Here is a 21,487-nt window from a genome sequence, read left to right on the forward strand (position 1 = left end):
AATGTGAAAAAAACCCCGAACAAACCAGGCCTCCCCTCCTCCCATGCTCTCCCTCTCTGTCTTCTCTCTCATGCCTAATCACTTACCTAACACTCTCCTCACATGCAGATCCCAGAGTGCTCCAAGCAATACAGCAGCAGTATTTAGCAACCCCTGATGTCTTTTCAGCAACAGCTCAGTGTTACCAATAGCCCAGAGGTCCCCCCAGAATCATTACCCTGGGCTAGCAGTCTTTAGGATCTACAGCTTGGAGCTGATGGAAGATTGTTCCATCCACAGAACCTTTTTACAGCAGTAGACCAGTGCGTGAGGCACTTAGATGTCAACTCTGCTACTTACACAAGGAGAATATGCAGCACCACAGTAGCAACAGGGAAACTGGCAGGAAGCAGGCATGAGTAGCTGCAGAGGAACAGGCACAGATCGGGAACTGTGACAGGGAGCTGTGCTGGAAAGATCCTTGCCAGAACATGATCCTGCAGCAAAACCACACTTTTAAATTACTTTGCACCCTGAGCTTCTTTCTCACATCCACTGGGACTGCAGGGCTCCCTTCAAGCAGGTGAGGAGCTGGCTGGTGCCACTCCCTCCCTGCTCAGGCAGGGGCTTCAGCAAACATCCTCTTCTAATTTTTGTGCATCACAAGAGAAGAGCAGCCTCTTGACAGTGGAAATTACTTAATAAGTTGTTACAAAGCACTGCACTGGGTGCTTTGCCCTAGAAGTGCTCCCAGTTTTCAACCAAAACCTCTCCTTTACCTGTCCAGGATACTCAAACTCACAGTCAAGTAGGGTTCATGCACCTCCTTCCCCAAGGAGGGCCAGACCATGACACTGCTGCATTTGCCAACAGCACGCTGATCCACAGTTGGTTGCTCTGAGACTCAGCTTGGGTTCAAAAGGCTGACACAAAGAACAGCAGAGCCCATTTAACATGTGCTTACAAATTACCTGTAAATCACATCAAGGCCTTGGTGTTTGCACCAGTCCAGTTTGCTGCTTCATTATGCAGACAGCAAATGAATTGCAGAACATAGTTTTGGAACTGTTGTTTGAAAAAGTGAGTCAAGATCCAAGATCCCAGGAACTGCCTTCAGCACAGCAGCATCACAGGGTCTAGCCAGGAAGAGAGATCTACTAGATATGTAGACAGAGTCTGAATGGTCCCAACCTCTTTTGCCCAGCCAGGCCTCTGCGATCAGTGGATAACATCACAGCCCCTTTGGAAGTTGAAACAAAACATACTGTCTCTTTTGTTTCCCTCAGAGTTTTATTTAGTAAAACACAACTGTTTCAGCCTTGCCAAGTGCACAATCTGACCTGATGGCCAGCTTGGGGAGGCATACACTGAAAGCAGGGCTGGCTCTGCTTTTTAGCTCAATTTTTGCTCTTGGCTGCAAAGGACAACAGAAGCAGCTGTCAGGAGAGCAAGCGCAGGTGGAAGGAGGGCCCCACTCCAGGCACCTTCCCCTTCCACCAAATCAGTCCACCCCACACACAGCCTAGACTTGCTTCACATGGCTCAGAGCTTGGCTGATCTCAATCTGACCAGCACACACAGCTGGTAGGGCATCCTGGCTCAACTTGTCCCTCAAATGCTGTATCCCCAGAAAAAAAAAATATAAAAAAAGAACACGGTTAATTAAACAAACCCAAACTTGCACAAAATAAAAAGTATAAAGGACAATTGGCCTTTATTTCCACTAACAGGCAGGTGAGGCTGAGAAAGTCTGGCCCTTTGTGCACTCTTCATTGTAGCTTTCTGGCAGGCAAAAAAAGAAAAGAACCCTTCAGAAGCCTTGGGGGCCATTCTCACCTCTCCTGCCCTGCAATTCCCTGAGCCAAGTGTCAACTCTGCTGAGTTGGGGTGACCAGAAGCAGCTGTGGTGCCCTTCACGGGGCTGTGAAGTCTAGGATGTGCAGGGCTGATGCCAGGGCAGCGTACAGATGGGTGGTACTGAAACGGAGGCAGTACACTGGGCTGCTGGTGGGTGAAGACAGGTGAAAGCTCTGCAAGAAAATAGGAGAAACAACCTTTCAAAGAAGTGGTCAGCCCAAAGACCCCAACCAGTGTTGCAGACCTGAAGGCAGAGATGCCTGAGCAAAGGTGGATTCTAACCAAAGACAGCCCAGCACCCCTTCTCTCTTCTTCCAAAGAAACAAGGGCACAGGGCTTCTGGAGCACAACTCAGCAGCCCTGCAGCTGCCTGGCCTCCAGCTTGCTCTCACCTGCAGGCACCGAGTCTGCCGCTTATCCCAGAGGCGCACCACGCCGTAGTACGAAGAGCCACTGGCAATCATATGGTTCTTATCACTCCTTATGCAGTACAGGGCACTGTCATGGGGTTCTTCCCACTCCTGGACACATTTCCTGCAAGAGCACACAATGCAGAGAGGGGTCGAGCCTCCACTCCTCTGCCACTGCAACAGAGGCCCAATTTGACTGAAGGAGCTAATTCAGCTGCAGGTAGGCCCCCATACTCGGCACAAGGAGAGCCCAGGAGCCTCACACAGGCCCCAGATACCAGCTGGGCAGGCTCACCTGGTGCTGGTCCGTATGTCCCAGTAGCGGATGTAGGTGTCATACCCACAAGAAAGAAGAAGGGAAGGTGTTTCATAGAAGACATCAAGGACTCCAGCTCCACGGTGGAAGTCAGTCCCTAAACAGGTCAACAGCTGACCACTGCAATGAAACAATAGGGGAAGAGTAATTCAGAGCAAAGCACCCTTCCAGTTCAGCTGGTCAGAGCAGAGATGGTGTCACAAAAGTCTCCTAGATTTCATTTCTGTGATTAAACAGAGCGCAGAAGCCTGCAGTTTTCCTCTCCCTCCTCCAGCTTCTGCTACTGTTTAAGCCACTAACTGCTGTGGAGGGTGACCAGCAGGAGCCATAGCTGTAAGAGTGAGAGGCAAGGAACATGCACAGCTGACCCTCAGCAGAAGATCATTTTCCCTGGGAGAAGTGACCAGTACTCTGAATGATAAGGTTCCATCTCCATGGGAGGCAGTTCTCAACTTAGTCTAACTCCAGTTAATCTGCAACAACTTAGTCAATCTCATCCCAGACTCCATCCTTCAAAATACTGCCCACTGGGGTATTTCCCCATAACTCCGAAGAACAGCTCAGATCCACAGGCAAGTCAGACTCTTTTGACCCAGTGTGCCATGGCTGCTCTCCTCAACCCTCTCCAGTTACACTGCATGCTACAAACACCGTATCTCGGGCTGAACATGACAGGCCACTTGTCAGGTTCACCTGAACATGACTGCAACCACCTACTCTGGAGATGACTTTCCAAAGACTGGCCTTTTTTTTCTTTTTTTTTTTACCTCCTTTTTAATTTGTTGCTTGCTGTGAAAGAGCAAAAACAAGATCTCCATGAAGCTCTAAGCCAGATGCTTCGTGGTCATATCACTCTGCTGCTTGCTGATGTGCAGAACCAGCAGCTCACCAGGTTGATGGTGCCTGATGAGGGCCCACTCTGCTAGACTGCAAGAAGGAGACTGAGCCCCTTCCCTGGACTATATGAAGTTGCCTCAGGTGTATGGCACAGCCCCTCTCCAGCAGCCAGCAACACCCAGCCATGGCAGACTCTTAGGAATGGAGGGACAATCTGCCCAGCTGCTTGAAACAGCCATTGCAACCCCTCCCTTTCTTCCTCCTTCTCCTGACACCCTCTGAATCAAAAATGCTGGACACAATAAACCTTGAAGCACCTGCTTTTCAAACCCTGCTGCATGGCCAGCCCTCTCCAACAGGCTCTTGGTTCTCAGGACAATGAAGCAGTCCTCAAAGCCCACAGCACAGATCCCGCAGTGGGGTCATTCCCAGCATCTCCCCCCATTATTTTGTTACTTTCTGCTCCTTGATCCAGCATCACACAGTTCTGAGGCACATCGCCAAATGCCTTAATTCTGTCTGTAATCTGGGCTAAAGCCCTCGTCGGGGGATAAAGACCACACAAAAGGAGAAATAGAGTCCCAGGAGATGTTAAAACAAGTAAACACCTTTGTGTCAGGAGAGAGAAATTGCTGATAAAGCAGATTAGCGCCTCGAGCCCTGGTGTCCCCAGATCAGAAGGCGAGCCCTGGCCGATCTTTGCAGCCAGCACGCTTCTATGATCACAGAGCTGGCGGCATGCTGGGGCCAGTCTGTTTCCCCACAGTCACTCTCCAAAGAGCAGATTATGTAGAATAACAATTTCTTTGTGGCTGTGTAATTCCCTCCGTGACCGTGGCTGTGGGCAGCTACATTGGCCCTTGATGCCAGGGCCCTAGCAACCATTTAGAGAGGCCAACCAGCCCTAGCAATGGCCCCCCCGCACAAACCTCTCGGACAAGCTTTAACATCAAGTGCATGAATTAATCCCCCCCAACACGAATCCAGGGGTGCTGGCTTATTGGACTTTGTGTTTCTCCAGGCAAGGGATCGAGGGGATTCCAGGCTTCAGCCCTTTGCAACCTTCTCACAATACATTAACCCTTGGAAGGTTACTTGCAAACCAACCCAGCAGCAACTCTGCACCTGTGTGCAGGTTGAGAGGTTGAAGCATTTGCAGTCTGAGCACTGGGAACAAGAGCTGAAGGGTTTGACTGGGCAGATGAGTGCTCAGCTCCTCCACGGAGTGAGTCATGGATGGCCATCTCTGAGCTCTGGCACTCCCCTGCCCCTCCAAGCACAGAGATCTCCATCTGCTGTCCTACAAAGCCAGCAGGACAGATAGACATGCACACAACCCTTCTCAAGGCTTACTCAAAATCTTCATCCTACAAGTTATACATGTGGCCTGGAGTTGTGAGACATACAGCAGAGGTAAGAGGAGTCAGCTGCTCTCCCAAACAAGAATTCTTTGAATGCCTGTGAGATGTATAGGGGCCAGAATGCTCAACATGCAGAGTCCTCTGCCAGATACTCAGGTAGGAGCAGGGAGTTACTCACAGGAGATAAGCTATCTCAACAAGCCCTAAGTAGCACCAGCACCTTGGACCCCTCTCTGCCAACTTCCAAATGCTACTGCTTTTTTTTTTTTTTTTTTTTTTTCCACAGAGTAGCCCCTGGAATGGTGCTCTGAGCATGTGGCACTTTGGGAGAGAAAACCAGGACAGGCAGCTGCACATGGGCCATGCAGCCCAGCAGCACACCTGGTGAATATCTCCTGCTAGCTAACTGCAGCCTGTTTGTGTTGTTTGCCCTGCAATATTTTCCCTGATAATACACCTTTAATTAGTAAAGGACTAAGTGAGCTCAGGGAAAGAGGAGCACTGTGCTGAGGAAAGGCAGCAGGATGCAGAAGCACATCCAGGCATCTTTTACTCAGTGGAACCAGCCCTCATCCTCCTCTCAGGTGCTTGAAATGGGTCACAGCAGATCTCTAAACAAGCACACAAACCCAGGGGGAGTCTGGACACACTAAAGCTTGCCTTCCATCTCTCAGACCAGACCTCAGTCTGCAGTACTGCAAGATGGCAGCAATTTTTAGTGGCAGCTTGGTGATGTGTCCCAGTGAAAAATGTCAGCATCAAAGCGACAGAAGAAACTAGGGAGCCTGAATTCCCACTTTCAGAGCTTCCTGTGCAGCACTGAACACCACCCAGGTGTCTTGCTCCCAGTGTTTCTCCATGCCTTCACACCTCAGTGCAGCGATATCCAAGCATCCCAGCAAAGTCAACTCACCTGTTTTCCTCCCTCCACTTCCAGCCTCAGCAACAAAATAAAAAAAGCAAACAAACAACAAACCCAAACAACAAAGGATTAGCTGTTCTCTGCAGACAAGGAGGGAGCACAGATACTTCCAAGTTACTGCAGCAAAGCATACCTTGCTTTCCTAGTTTGTTAATTAGTTCAGTTCTCCTGCCTCAAGCTGGAGATTTTGGTCAGCCACAGCAGCTTTCAGCTAGGAGGCCCAGCCCCTGCACACAGCAGTGTCCTTTAGCAGTTTACAGAAACAACACATTAGTTGCTACAGTGAAGCCCTGAATACAGGGGAAAATCCTACTGTGCTGTGCACTGGACACACACACCAATAGACCTAAGTGTTCAGGCAAGGGCACACTTCAATTGATAAAGAAGCAGAACATGATTAGTATTTCCCATTTTTCAGCAGATTAAGGTGTCTCTGGATAAGCTACCACCATGCCAGGTGTCCCTGTAGCATATGCATCCATGCTGAGCCCATATTGGGAAGGGAACTCTCTGCCTTCACAACTCTCCCAGCCTTGGGATCACAAATTAGTACTCAAATACTGTCCAGCCTCCATTTGATAGGACAAGGGGTAATGGGTGGAAATTGGAGCATAGGAGGTTCAAGGTGAATATACGAAAAAATTTTTTTACTGTGAGAGTGACAGAGCACTGGAACAGGCTGCCCAGGGAGGTTGTGGAGTCTCCTTCACTGGAGACATTCAAAACCCACCTGGATGCGTTCTTGTGTGATGTGCTCTAGGTGACCCTGCTCTAGCAGGGGGGGTTGGACTAGATGATCTTTCGAGGTCCCTTCCAACCCCTAAGATTCTATGATTCTATGATTATCCCAAATACTCCCTGCCCTTAAACTCCAGCCTCCAACAGCTTCCACTTCAGGGAGCAAAACCCACAGTAAATCCTTAATAACCCTTAAAGGATCAAGATAACCCATCAAGGGGCAACAGAAAAGCAGCAGATGACCAGCACATCACTGATGGTTTTCTAACAACTTACTTGGGCAGAAGATACCTAGTCAATGATGGACAGAAAGAGATGTGATAGCTATCTCAAACCTTGCTTTTCACCAGCTTGCAGAGATCACCAACACCAGCCAAACACAGCAGGGAACAGCCTTTTCCTTTCCTTTGTGGGCCCTTTTTCACTCTCCACACCCAAACACCTTCCAAAAACCAGGCAGCTAGTCCTCAACACTTCAGAGGCCAGGGTTCCCTGTCCTTGTACACACTACAAAGGTCAGTCAGCAAGTGACTGTGAAACTCAAGCAAGATCAAGCATGGAAGGTCCACACCACCTCCCCACCATGCACTGGCCCCCCAGCAGTGGCAAGTGGAGGCTGTTTTCAGTCCCAGCCCTTCTTCAGGCAAGCCAGGCAGTTAGCCATGCAGATGGTGGGAGTTTTGCTCTGTTTTTCTGCACTGAAAAGCCTAAGCCAGACAATGCCAGGGTTCAGTCCCAGTGCTGGGTAGCACTGACAGAAACACTCAGCTTCAGTGGAGCTCTCTGGAGCAGAATCACAAATTTGACAGTCCAGGCTTCCTGGAAAGACCAGTCTAGAGCCAGAGCTTTGCTTCATCATCTTAACCACAAACCACTTGGGCCACTACAGACACACAGGTAGGCCTCCAGTGCTGAGCAGGATACTCACAGATACTCCTAGTTTCTCCTACTTACTCTTGAGCATCTAGACAGACTGAAATCATATTGTCAGAAATCCAGTACCAGCCCACAAGAAACTGAGCCAGAATAAATCCAGCAGCCCAGAGTGCAGCATTTACACAACTTCTGTCATCCAATTTGGAGAGCACATCAGAACCAAAGAGCAGAGCTGAACTGTCATCTTTTCCAGGTGCTTTGCGACAGCAGCTGAGGCACCCAGGGGAAGCAGCAGCATATGCTAAGAAGGGAAAGGCTTGGTCAAACAACATCTATAACGTACAGAGGGAGAAGCACAGATCCTTGGCAAAGTTATTCTTCATAGAATTATCCCACCCCAATGTTACCCCTGCATTTAGCCAAGGCTACTGGTTTCTGCAGGGAGATGTGGGATTGGCTTGGGGAATTTTGAGGGAGCACCTCCATGTCAAATGGCTCAGAGATGCTATTATAAGTGATATTCAGGATTTCTGCCTCTCTCAGCACAGCTGAAGGGACTCAAGGCAGTAGGGGGGAATGACACCAGTGACAGTTTGAGGGGGGAGAGACAGAAAAGGGAGTTTTGCCTTCTTTTCTTCTGCTTTCTCTGAATTGGCCCACACACGCTTTAAATGGTCCAATAAAAAGATACAATTTCTTTACCTTTCCAGCTCTGGGACCCTGTGAGTTTTTGTTGTTCGGGTTCCCGTAAGGTTAAGTTCAGAGGATAAACTGACACGCTGGGCTATGGGAAAAAGCCAGTTTCTTCAAATAAAGCCACAACGGTGCAAAAGAGACCCTGCTGGGGCTTTTATTTGGGAAAACAAACAGAAATGGCACCAAGCCCTTCTGCTTTACGAACCAATTTAACTATAAAACCAATGTTCTCCCTCTCGGGGGTGAGGAGGGGAGAGAGACAAGACATGACAATAGTCCAAAACCTTCGGGGGAGAAAAAGAAAAAAAAGAAGAAGAAAACAGGACAAAAAGATTGTCTGTCCCCTTTTCTTTCTTGTCCATGGCTCCTTTTCTTAGCACACGTGTGTTCTTGTAAAAACGATTAGATTGCAATTTGTATAACATGGTGACCCCCAAATTCAGACATTTAACCCCTTTTCTCTGCAAAGAATGCCAAGAATGTCTTGTCTGTCTTTCTTTCCAACGGGAGGAGTAGGGGGGAATTCTCTCAAACTGTGATTTCTTGGAGAAGAGAAAAAGAGGGAGGCGAGGAAAAGAAGCAGGGAATTCTCAAAGCCTCTCGCCTTTCGCCCCACTTGTGTGGGAACAGGCGGCTGTATTGCTCCCTTTCTGGACAGAGCTCTGCAGGTCTCCTTTAGTGGGGAGACAAAAAAAATGGAGAGTCTAAATCAAAACAAAGCCATCTGTTTAAATGAGCTACTGCCAGCCAGTGGCAGAGGGGGTTCTTCATTCACTCTTTCCTATTCTTCTCTCTTGCCTCCGTTGATTCTCTCTCAACCCAGGGAAAAATAAAGATTGCTTTTGCTTTGGCTCAGAGGGATGAAACTGATTGATGTGCTTGGAGTGTCCAGCCCCCACCCACACTCTCTAATTGTTCAGGGCCTTGTAAAGTTGTCATAAATATGCCTGAACAGGAGTGCAAAGGCCACAGCGTGCCCTGGACATGCACACATCCAAAGGGCAGGAGCTGCCCTCATGCTCATCTGTAGTGAAACAGGGCCAAGACTGCCATGGGGAGGATAGGATTTAGGATCAACACCTGCATGTTCTCCCTCTTATAACAGTTTTACATTTAGGTTAAGATGTACCAGAGCCTCTTAACAAAAAGAAGGCAGAAGATGTCAAGCTTTTGTGAGAAGGCTCAGAAACATGATGTAAAAAACAAACAAAACCAAAATCAGAGATCAGTAAAGAACCATAAGGCCTCAAATGGTTTTGTGAACACATCTGTATCATGGAAAATATATTGCACAGACAAGACTGAAGCTCTCCATTATAGCCAAGAAACAGAGCTCTGAACACAACCAAGTCTGCTAAAAGGAACAGACATCCAAGAGACCACCATTTAGCTTGCTGCTGCTGGGAGCCTCTTTTCTCCAGTGCTGGAGATAGTTGGCCATAGGCCTGGTGTCCTGCCTTCAACAATACCCAAGGTCTCAGAGCAAGGGAATCAAATCCTACAGTTTAGAGCCGCAGAACTGGGATAGGAATTTCACTTGTCAAGTGATTAATTCATGCCTGAAGGCAAGAGACCTGTTTATATCTAGTCTTGCTGCACACATTTGCATTCACTTATGTAACGTAAGAACAGAAAGCTGTTTAGCTTACTGTTGGATCAGTTTTGGATTGGTTATTATGATTTAAAACAGTGTTCAGCCAAGATAGAGATGCTGAGAAAGAAAACCAAACCTGAAAGGAGTAGGAAGCCCATTTCTCTCAAAGCCTGAAGAGAATTTGCTTGTCAAAAAAGTAATACTTAGCACGATGAATCTACAGAAAAACAGGGCAGGAGAGGGGATTCTGCATCTACAGCTTGGTATTATGATTCTTCTGACCCCCAAATCCCATTAAACTTACCTGTGCCACAATAATATCTGCTACCAATTGTCTCTCCTATTACCAGAGATCCACTCACTTCTCTGTGACCAGATGAATGCAGTTTAAATACCTGGGTGAAACAGACTCTCCACATTTCTTGGAGTCTGTTACCTTTCCTCTCAATCTAGCAACTTCAGTTCTGAATCCATTTGCTGCCTTCACCAAACAGACTCCTTTTGCTATTAAATTACAGGGTCTCAAACTCTTGAAATTCAAAGCCATAGAGAGAACACCACCCTAAAAAGTCTCCTTGTGCATCTTGAGCCAAGCTTTTTACATTAAAAGCTTTTGTAGCAAGCCTTATAACCAAGAGCTAGACCCAAATATTCTAATTTCATTTATCTACTTCCATACATAAAAAATCTGAGCACAAAAGGATGCAAAGCTAAGAAGGACTGGATTTCATCAGAAAAGCATCAGTAGTGATCAGCTAACCATGGTGTTCAGTGCTATATACTGCAATTGTCAAATCACACTTGCTATTTAAGAAAAGCTCAGGGAGCCCAAGTTTTAAAGCTCTCCCTCCTAGTTGACAATTGCTCACATTTCCTCACTCAGTGGCTCTAAAGAGCCACCAAAGTGGATGCAGATCAACATATGCTGAAATGTGAAAGACAGCAACTAATTCTTGCCCACCCTACTGCACAGACAGATGTAACCTAGCAAGGGTCCCATGGAAGCACATACAAGAGATCAAGGAGCAGCAAGTTAGTAAACTTCAGCCAGCTGCTTATGATGGTAACAGCCACACTGGCTCTCAGAGTGGAAGAGCACAATGAAACAGCACTAGAGGCAAAGAGGGATTATTGACCTGCTCAGCAGCTGCCTGACTACCCTGAAAGACTCCTCCCCTCCGCTGAGGGCATCAGACACACACCTGAATCTCCTTTCTCCTCCACTCCCAAGCCATTCTTATGAATCCTCTACCTCCCACCTCCCCAAAACAAGCAGACATCAAAGGCACCTGCCTTGCACACCTGAAGAGCAAGGGGGCCTGACGGTCAAGAAATGCAACTCTGTATCTTCCCCTTCATGCAGGCTCTATTTTTTTTTCCCCTCTCCCTTTGAAAAAGGTGGCAGAGATAAATGGAGAACAAAGAAACAAGAAAAAGCCACAGCTTTGGCCCGCACCCTGCCTATTACTTAAGGGGGAAGGAACTCTTCCGAAAGAGGAGGAAAAAAATGTGCTCGGACACAATGGCTCAAAAGGCCAGGCAGCAAACCGGGCCACTTTGTACTGCTAACAAGGGAAACCTAATTACAGGAAGAGGGCAAAGAGGGACAGATAAAAGGGATACAAAATTTCAACATCTGTTGCCATAAAGGGATAAGAAGTGGGGAAACGCAAAGTGTCAGTTTGGTGTCAGTGACGGTGTAAAGCCACTTTCAAAGGGTTCAGGAGAGGGAGAAAAACCGAACAAGAAATTAGAGGGTTCTTAAAAAAAAACCACCAACAACCAACAAAAAACCACTCTGCCAAAATGCTTTCAAAAGAGAGGAGGAGATGGACAAAGACTGGATATTTAAAAGGTAGAAGATCTGGGGTGGCTTGCAGGGCACAGCTAACTTTGTCTCAGTTTTCTTAACAGTTCTTGTGCCCTGCATCTGCCATGTTGTGTCACAAGAAAGGACAATATAGAACTTTGCATTTAAAGTGTTTACAGCATTAAGACTACCATGCCAGACAGATCACTGGTCCATTTCAAACATCAGGCTTGGCAGAATAGCTCCAAAAATTTCTGAAAAGTGACCTCTGGAGTACCCTACCTAATGAAGAAGCACCCTTGAGGCAGGGACATTTGTCTCCTGAAGGCATGCAGACCACAATAGGCTGGGGAGCAACAGTCCTCCACAGGCAAATATCAAATGCTGGCCTTGGAGCTATTCCCAGTGGTGCACCACCCTTGTCTCCTAAGGAGCTTAAACTCCCAAAGGGCATAGAGGAGGAACAGGATATGAAGAAAGTTTCCTTTTATCTTGCTTGGCATTGAGTGGCTGTTCTGCTGAGCACTGGCAGATGATACAGCAAGGTCTGAGCAGAGAAAGGCAAAAGGGAGCAGAGGTGTCTGCCTTGCAAGAGGGACACCTGTCATATCCCTCACTGGCACGAGCAGCAAGGAGACTTGCAAGAGGCCAAGGAGTCAGAAAGGGCTGACACTTGATGCAAGGACTTAAGTTAGTATCCAGTAGCCCATATTACTAATTGCTCTCCTTTCCTGTGCAGACCTCTAGTCACCTAAGTTATTCACAGCCCACCTCCACACACATCTTCATCCTGAGTGGCAGTAAGTGCACAGCAACTACCCCACCTCGAAAATCAATCAGATGGCACAACGTAGCATCTGTGGCATGAACTATGTTCTCCGGAGGTGCAGCTAGCCAGCTTCATAAGCATAAGAAAAAAATGACCTTCCCTTCATTACAGGAGAAAGAGCCAGGTGTAGCAGCAGCTGGAATTTCAGCCAGAGACTTGGCATGACGCGGTCATTCCCCTGCTTTAGACTCCCCTTGACAATTGCTTGTTGCTGCCTGTTGTGGCTTTGATCCAACGCCACCATCTCAGCAGACTCAGAAATGAAAGACAGTTGCAGGGGTGGGATGCAGTAAGAGGCGTTTCTTCTTCCTACTAAAAATGTCCTCAAAGACAAACCCAACCAAGCCCTTTTCAAAGCCCAGAACATATTTCCAGGTGAAGACATTATCCCTTTCCTCTTGGAGGGATGAGAATGGCTGCCCCAGGGTCAGGAAACAGCGAAGGTCACAAATACAAAAACATACCATGACCAACAGCTACAAGCACCAGCCAACGACTTATCTGGCCTGGAACTAAGAAGATCAGTACACAAAAGGTTATTTAAGCTTTAAATCCTTTTGTAGCATGTTCCAGCTCTCAGCTGTTGGGGAAAAAGACCACCTACCCCAAGGGAAGAGAATGCCACAGAAACTGCTGCAATATTACACACATCCTCACGCAGAAAAAATAACATCTAACTGAACTAACTGGTCTTGGACAGGACAAAACATCTAAGGATCCTGTAGTTTTAAAGAACACGTCTTAAGTGTTGTTCTAACCTGCCTCATTTTTTTTTTCACAAATAATTTGTCTGGGTTTTGCTCTTAGAGATAATGTTCTTGCCATGTCCAGTTTCTGCAGGTCAGACTCTGGCCCTTTCTGCCCCCAAGGAAGTGGTAAGCAGCAAACTCAGGGGGCCTGGCTCTGTCTGCCAGATGTTATCAGGACACATTGGGCACAAGACTTCTCAGTCCTGGGTAGCTCTAAGATTTGGTGTTTCCATGCCATGCTCCCACTTCTGGAGTCTGACCAGGGAAACAACATGTACAAGCCCCAAAGGAACAAATTCTTTACATGATTGCTTCTGGCAACACTGGAGTCTTTGAAAATGAATCCAAGGCTCTGCTGGGAAGAACAACAGTTTATAGAGAAGTCAAGACTTGGCAAGACAGCTCTGTACTCCCTCGCTACGAATAATCACATCAAGCTTCACATGCTAGTTTCCCGGAGGTGCTACCTACTCATTCTCCTGCCCTACATGTGCTAACGAGACTCCCAGCCCATATACAGGTCCCCAGAGAGGAAAAGACCCACTGGCACGCTGCATTCCAGCTGTGACAGGTGAAGAGGGAAGAATAAGTTTGACACTCCAGCCATTGCAACAGAGGCCCAGTGGCCTAGGTTGCCTTGCCTTTTTTATTTGCCTGTCATTCAGGCTCTGACATTATTGAAAGATCAAACTCCGTTGTGCCTGTTCATTATCTTAATCCTATTTTCTCTGCAGCTTTATTATCTCTTCAGACCTTCTTGGGAAAGGCTGTCAGAGAGGCTGGGACAGGGAGGAAAGGGTTGCCTATCTTCTTACCCCTGCCAGATGCCTCTATTGAAGAACAACCAGAAGACTTGATGGGCAGGGGTATCACAGAACAGCCTGCATCTGTCTTTCCTGCTCTAGTTCATCCCTTGTGAGATGCACTCTTTGCAAAGTCTTTATTTTTGTTACTTCAGAGAAAAATAAACTGGTTCATGTTTGTACTTGATGCAGTTTATGCAGACAGTTCAAACTATCTAAACTACAGATTAGAAGGCAACTGGCCTCAGACCCAACCTAAATCCACATCAACCCTCCTCTACTTTCTTTCCCTAAATACAGCCCTGCTGACACCCCTCAGGCCCTTTCTGCCATCACCCCCCTCTCTCTCCTCTCAGAGCCCACCCAGCTCACCTCAATCCTGATGGCACTCTCTTGATAATCTGTGCTGTGCCACTCCTACTCAGAGCATACCAGTCCTGGAAAGTTGAGCTGCCACTCAATAATCCTGACAAATATTTCCTATCTACCGATCACTACACAAAGACCCCTGGGCTGAAAGTTTCAAATTTGTCAGCAGTTGAGTCTCATGTCAGGATTTGAAGCCAACATTTCCCCAGTTACTAAGGTCAGCATCTTCATGGAACAGGAACTACTCAATGACCCCAAATCAGAGGCCACAGCAATTAACCTCCTCAATGCTTACTAAAACAGAGAGAAGACAACATGCCTAGGTCACTTCTGTAGATAACCTCTTGCCACCCCTCACCTCCCTGAGCTACCAGAAACACCAGCCAAGACAAGATGACTGTAGAGTCTGCATTTGGCTCGGGCTTCTGAGCACCACAGACAAGCAGGTGAATGGGAGGATGCAGATCACCTTCCTTACCCCTCTGGCTCAGGCTGAAGCATCAGCTGAGACAGATGAAAAGGAAGGTGGAACGCACATATTCTGACTGTATACGGGTGATGGAAAGAAACAAGGATGGCTGTGCCATCAACTAGAAAAGCTGATAAGAAAAGTCAAGCTGCTCCCTACTGAGTCAGAGCTACCCCATTTACATACACCTTTTCCACACCAGTTTGTTCTGCCCTCCACTCTGTCCCACATCTCATGTTGAAACATCCCTTGTCTACACGGACTAAAGGAATGATTTTATGGCATCTCCAATGTTGCATTTCTGATTGTTATTCACTTCACTCATCGAGTCCCTCCCTATAACCTGGAAGCTCACTCACCTCTCAAGGTCCCAGATTCTCAGAGGTGAAGTGTGTCCACAGCAGGCTGTCCCCGTCACAAATGAGCTGTTCAAAAAACACAAGCAAACAAACAAAAAAACAACACTTACTAATCCTCATGTTCTGAAGAAATAGTGCATGAGCAAGATAGAGAAAACACGCTACAAGACAGACTTTGAATTCTGGTTCAAGACTATTTCAGCATGTTCCAGCACATTTCACAAGGGGCAGCAGCAAAGGGAGAGGTGCTCCAGAGCTCTCAGTAGCTGAGCTTCCCAGATGCAGCAGGTCATGACTGCAGAGAACTGGCAGGACATAAAGATGCATTTGCATGTGCAAAGGGAAAAACCTAAAACAGGAACAGCTATAAGTTACAATGACATTTTCAAAACAGTTAGCACAGTTTCAGATACAGTCAGCCCCGGAAGGTGCAGGAAGACACCATGGAAAATTCCCTGTTACTTCCTACTTCATGTCTCACTTCTGTTTGCTGGCAACTTCTGACCATAATCATGAATTGGCTGTAGCATCACAGGCCTAACGAATCACAGAACAGAGGTCTCCAGCCTGCTTAAAGCAGGGCCAATTTCAAAGTTGGATCAGATTGCCCTCCTCAGTGCTCAAGAACTCTCTAATAGGGGTAGCACAGCTCTCCTGCAGCAATATTTGGCTCAGTTCACACTCTCCAGCAGGATCCATTCCAAAGTAGTCTTTGACAATGCTATGTCCCTGCTGCACATGCTGGTTCCAGAGGTTTCTTGACAGCAACTGGCCTGAAACTAGTTGATAAGACAGGAACAAATCCTTAAAAAACAAGCAGCAGGAACACAGGTGCTGTGGCTCTCCAAACCACATTGCTTGTTTTGTGCCAACTTCCTATCCTCAGTCCAAATAATAGAAAGCAGCTCATACAAGGCTTTCTAAGTAAGGTATAAATGACCTCTCACAAAGCCACACTTACTGCAGCCACCAAGAATAAAATGCCAAAACTATGTTTAAGTCATTGCAACAAGGATAGCACAAATGCAGGAAACAAAGCCTGCTTTAAATAAAAGCCAGCTCTATGCCTTGCCTAAACATCTTTCGCAGCATGGCATGGGGCTGGTACCTGAAAGAGGAAAGCAAAATAAGGAAACAATGTCATGTCTGTAAAAATAGCAGTCTTAAAATATTTCTTTGATCCTCTACAATATTCTTCCTTTGGAAGTCAGAAGGTGCCTCCAAGCCTCTGTTGTATCAGGAAGGGACTCTTGCAGCATACTTCACTTCTGTGAGAAGCATTGCTGCTTGTGTTACAAGGCACCCAGCAGGGAAGTGGTGAACACACACTCAGCTCAATCAAAGCTAGGAAAGAGCCATGTGGAAACAGGGCCAGAACTCAGGACTCCTCCTGTTCCTAGCTCTATGGTTTAGCTGAACAATTAGTTTCTCCAAACCATAAGGCCAAAGCAGCACTGTCAATAAACTCTTCCAAAGAGGCAAGCAGATAACATCAAGCCATCTCAAAGACCTATGAGAACCAAAGAAGGTCTACAGTTAACAAGGCTCTTTTTTTTGCTGGCTTTATCCATCCTACTCAAATTTGCGTGCTTGGAAGTGTCCACAGGTCCTGTGACCCTTAGCTGCCCTTCAGTGCTAGACAAGGCCTGCAGCACCAGAGCCATTTCAAAGTCTCTCCAACCAGACTGTCTTACATGCAAAATCCCAGCTGCATCAGCAGTGCACATGCAACTGGCACAACACACCAGCAGCACAAGGCTCTGCACAGATGCTGCAGGGTGCACACATCCTTCTTCTCCATGGAAGCCCATGACCAAAGTCTGAGAGCCTAAGGAAAAGCCAATTCCTGTTGCTGTGCAGCAGCCACAAGAACAAACTAAGAAAGCGTGCAGCATTTCATATTTGGAAACTCATATTTGAGTGTCTGCTCAATACCTCAATAGCGCAGGAGAAAAAGGAACATTTCATTTTTGCCAGTGTCTCCCATCTCAGAGGAAAACAAGCAAAAGAAACTCACTCTCACAGCGCACCAGTCAAACCCCATGTCTGGAAAGCAGCACTTTGGTCAGGGAGTCCCTTAGCTACAACGCTAGGTGTTGAGTTCTCTCCCTCCCTTCCCAAACATAATCCACTAATAACCACTAAAGCCAATTACCGTGGTTAGAAACATAATAGCAGTCAGGGAGTCAGTCAAGCAGGCAATTGGGTGTTTAAGATTTTTCTTTTGGGGGACAAACTGACTCTGTCCCAGCAGAGAACACCCTCACATGGGAGACAGGCCCCTTTGTGCAGAAGGTATGCACAAGGCTTTGATGGTTGCCACAGGTCTAAATTAGCATGGAGGCACACCAACAGGGAGAAAAAGGTGGGAGGAACAGCAAGGTCTAATCTGTGCTCATGCTGTCAGTTCTGGACTTCAGCTTTCCCTCCTCAGTCTTTACCCTCCACCCCTCAAAAAAAAAAACACAACAAAAACCAGAAAAATAATGTTAGATTCAGAGATTTCTCTCCCACATTGCATACAGGCCTCAGGGCCACAAACAAGTCTCTTCTGGGTAAAGCTGACTCCACTCATTCAACAGGAATTTTGTCTCTTACTTCAGCAGGATCAGGTTTGCAGGCCTTATCTTGAACAGTCTGGAGTCCATTAGCAAGCAAAGATAAGACTTCTCCCAGAAGAGGGAGGCACCTTCACTACCAGGATTAGAAAGCAGCATTCACAAGACATGCACAAGAAGTGGTGCCAGTTAGAAATTATCAAAGTCTGGGAGCAAACTGACCTGGAAGTCTAGATTCCCAGGGCCCCTCACCTTCAGTCTGGTCTGCAGGCATATGCCTTCATAACTGGGAACCTCACAGATGTGACAGTTTCACTCCAAGCAAAAGGGCAACACAAGTCAACTTTGGTAGGTCTAAAACAACATACAAAATGGAGCTAAGCATGTAAAGCTTGGCTCCAAAACTTTGGGAACACTGTTAAACAGAACTGAAGCCTTCTACCAGGCTTGCTTCTTTCAGTCTACTTTAAATAAGGCTTCTTGCCTTAGGAAGCACAGTGCACACACCAAAAACCTCTGACCTACAGATGTGCAATGTCTTCAAAACTATTCTTGCCAGGTGCCCTAGAGAAACAACTCTACCTGAGTTGCTACCTTAGTGAGTGTCATTTTATTTTGCCTACAATGCTTTCAGGAGTCAGAGACAGTGAGGAGAGACTAGACTGGGAACAAGAGTGCACAAGATACCTTATAAATATATATATTACTGCAAGAATAACGCATCTCTCTGAGATACCTCTGATGTACACAGACACTGACCAGATGCATCTACATGCTGCATAAAAACTGCTATGCCCAAGCTTCAGATGGCCTTGGAGATGAAAAGCCCCACTAAGCTTTCGTCTGCTCTGTGAAAGCTGCTCCCTCCAAAAGGCTCCTCTCATATAAGCACCATTGCAGGGCTTCCAGAACAGGGCATGTTGTCTTCACAGGGATCTTAGAAGATGTAAAAACAAGCAAGCTAACAGAGCGTTTCCACCTTTGCTGTACCAAGAAGGCAAGGATTTTGCAGAGCATTGAAACACATGTACTTCATACACAGCAGCTTTGTTCTCCAAAGCAAGGCATTTTCCAACTTATCTGATACTTTGATGTTCTCTTTCCCATTCAAAACTCCCTACTGAGGAGAAGAGGAAAAAAAAAACAACGAAAAAACAAAAGGAAAAACCCTTACTTCTCCTGAAGCCAAACTTCTCTGTGCTACAGAAGAGATACTTCATCGAGATCATCCTCCAACAACAGAAGCTGGGCCAAGGGGATGAGAGAGAACACACAACCTGGCAGTGCTGTTGGAAGAAACACAAGAACTTCTCTTCAACTGACTGACTTGTGGTTCTTGAAGATCCCATGGCATTTCTGGCAACAGTAGTAGTGCTCTGGCTACAGTCCAGCTACAATGATTCCATATTTGTTCCCAAACTGTCAGCTACACACTTTCACCCCATCTGTAGTATCCTACTTAATCTCATTCTGGACAGAACACTGCCAGATGTGGATGAACCAGAGGGAAAGAGGTAGCTGCCCACCAATCCTTTTGGAAAGATGCTGTTTGTCATGAGGCTTAGAAACAGCCTCAGCTCCAGAAATACAAATCCCGTTGTACAATACATACCTTCCTCACTGTCAGCCCAGCACTCAGAGCAGGCACTGCCTGAGTTGGGAATCCAGCAATGCAAAATCACTGAAGGAACCTGGGTGAAACAGTCCCTTTCCAACCTCTTCTCTCTAAACTTCCTCTGTGTCCCATGCTTCTGCCCTTCCCCTGTACTATAAACAGATTGCTTCTCAAGTCCTATTCTACTCTTTGGGGATTTCAAATCCAGAATTTGCTTGACACGTGCAAAAGTCTCTTCCTTCCTCCTCACACTCTCCCCCATCCCCTGGAATTGGACATCGTTGCTCCATTTTGGAGACTATTATATACAGAGACTCATCGGACTGGGAAACAAAGAAGTTATTACTTGACAGAGCCCTGCAGCTGGGAATGTGGAAGGCAGGGGGAGAGGAGGGGGAGCACCAAGGGACACAGGACGGGGGGGGCTGGTAGCAGCGTTATGAAAGCTACCAACAGAAAGGACAGCTCAAAGATGGGAAACATCTTTTTTAAAAAGTCTCAAGTGGGATGAGAAAAGGAGGAGAAGAGAAAGCAAGTCTGAAACGGAGAGCGGAGAAGAGAGAAAGCAGTTGGTGCCGCGGATTAAACACACGGGTCTGTGGGTTTGTGTAGCCTTTGATTCAACACTGACACGCTTTGGCAAGGGAGGCCACCGGAGCTGTCAAATCCTTCACCAATGTGCCCATCAATTGTATTCAGCTCTCCCCGACCCGCACTGGCATTTTAATTACTGTTGGGTAAACTAATTTGTACAAATGAAGGCAACTCTGCCTAATAGAATATGCAAGCTCTCTGACCTCTGACAGGCGATGACACAAGATACAAAGGAGGCAGAGGAAGGCTTTTTATCAGAGCCTTATTACTCTCTATTACTCCAGTTAGTTAAGCTCCAGTGCTCCTAATTGGGAGAAAAAATTGCAATTAAATCAATTTTTGATGGGCTGAAAGTGGGTTACCGAACCGCCCTGCCTGTGAAACACTGATATTATAGCAGCAAAGGTCAAAGTCTTTGTCGGCACCTGTGGGGCCCCCACCTCCCCTCTCTAAGCCCCTCTGTGCCCCCCCAACACACACACGCAGCTCACTAAGGCGAATCATTAGAACATGTCATGTCTTATCGTGGCCACCACCATCCTGCTAACCTCATCAGTTGACATCATTATGGAAGGTAACTCCTCCGGCATGAATATAGTGCTAAGGTCACACAAACTTGATGGAGCCCCTGCTGAAGAGCCCAGGAGGCTGAGGAGCAGATGCAACAGGAACAACATAGTGAAGGGGAGAGGAGGGGGTGAGAAACCCAGCACAGGGAGTTTTAGCACCTCCAGCATGAGACTTCTTGAGCCAACCAGATACACACAAAGGGAGGGAGACTGAGATAAGAGAGGGGAAGCAGGTGCTCCTTCCGCAGAGGCATTTAATTTGCAGAAAGGGAAAAAAAAAAAAAAAAGAGCACAGCATCACTTTACCCTTTAGCATTTCCCTCTACATAAGAAAGCAGGTACCACAAGTTTGCAAGTCATCGCACCTGACTTTGGTTCAGGCAATGCTGCAAAAAGCCATGATTGGGTGATCACGCCAGGCTGGTGTTGACCTTCAATGTTGCAGACTGCTCCCTTTAGCCCTGTTTTGTGCCTCTTGCATGATGACCAGAGAATTGAACCAAGCGCCTTCAGTATCTCAGAAGTCAGGACATCTGGGTTATATGCTAACAACTCAGTAACCATGAAAATGAAAACATTTTTGGTTTTTTTGAACAAAAAATCAGCAGGTAAGCCAATTGCACTTTCAAGCCAATTTTAATGGGCCAAAATTACAGCTTTCCAGGACCATGAACATGGGAAGTGGAAGGCTATTTAGAAGAAGAAAAGATTGAAAAAGCTGAAGAAACCAATGACACACTATATAACTGTCCGAAACCTGAAATAACAAGAGCAGGTTGCATCCAATTTAACACAGCTCTGCAATATTCCCCTGGATTTTGGCTCGAGACTAAGTCTTTCCATACATCTCAGTCCTCAAGAGCCTTCCCATCCATCCAGTCTCACATACCACACTTCTCCTGCAACCTTGGTATGCAATGTTTCACCTCCAGAACTTCAGTGTAAGGAAAAGCAGACAAGGTAGAGAAAAATGTTTAAGTCAGTTTAATATCTGTGTTGCTGGCTGCTGTTATAGGCTCAAGGATACCCACACCGCACTTTGCTAAAGCCTGGTTTTAGGAGGTTGCCAACAGCTTCCTCACATCCCTGTACAACTCCAGACTCAGCACAAAGAGGAGCTTCTAGAGTGCTCTGGAGCCAACCTTATATTTGGGCCCAGCTGTTTGCATGCGCACAA

The 21,487-nt window shown here is 46.8% G+C and overlaps 1 protein-coding gene across 2 annotated transcripts in view; it reads right to left on the minus strand.

Annotated features, from left to right (window-relative positions):
* Positions 1–1,669: 1,669 nt before the first annotated feature.
* FBXW4 (F-box and WD repeat domain containing 4) overlaps positions 1,670–21,487 on the minus strand; it is a 59,569-nt gene continuing 39,751 nt past the window's right edge. The window contains exons 6-9 of one of the 2 annotated variants that reach the window (XM_051619210.1): positions 14,975–15,040; positions 2,542–2,682; positions 2,229–2,370; positions 1,670–2,009 (exon numbers count right to left, since the gene is read on the minus strand). In XM_051619210.1, the coding sequence (XP_051475170.1) occupies positions 1,893–2,009; positions 2,229–2,370; positions 2,542–2,682; positions 14,975–15,040 (466 nt within the window). In that variant the 3' untranslated portion in view covers positions 1,670–1,892. The remainder of the gene's footprint in view (positions 2,010–2,228; positions 2,371–2,541; positions 2,683–14,974; positions 15,041–21,487) is intronic. The other variant, XM_051619211.1, reaches the window with a different exon arrangement.

The sequence above is a fragment of the Apus apus genome, chromosome 4 (genome assembly GCF_020740795.1).
Source record: "Apus apus isolate bApuApu2 chromosome 4, bApuApu2.pri.cur, whole genome shotgun sequence".
In the NCBI taxonomy this organism is placed as follows: domain Eukaryota; kingdom Metazoa; phylum Chordata; class Aves; order Apodiformes; family Apodidae; genus Apus; species Apus apus.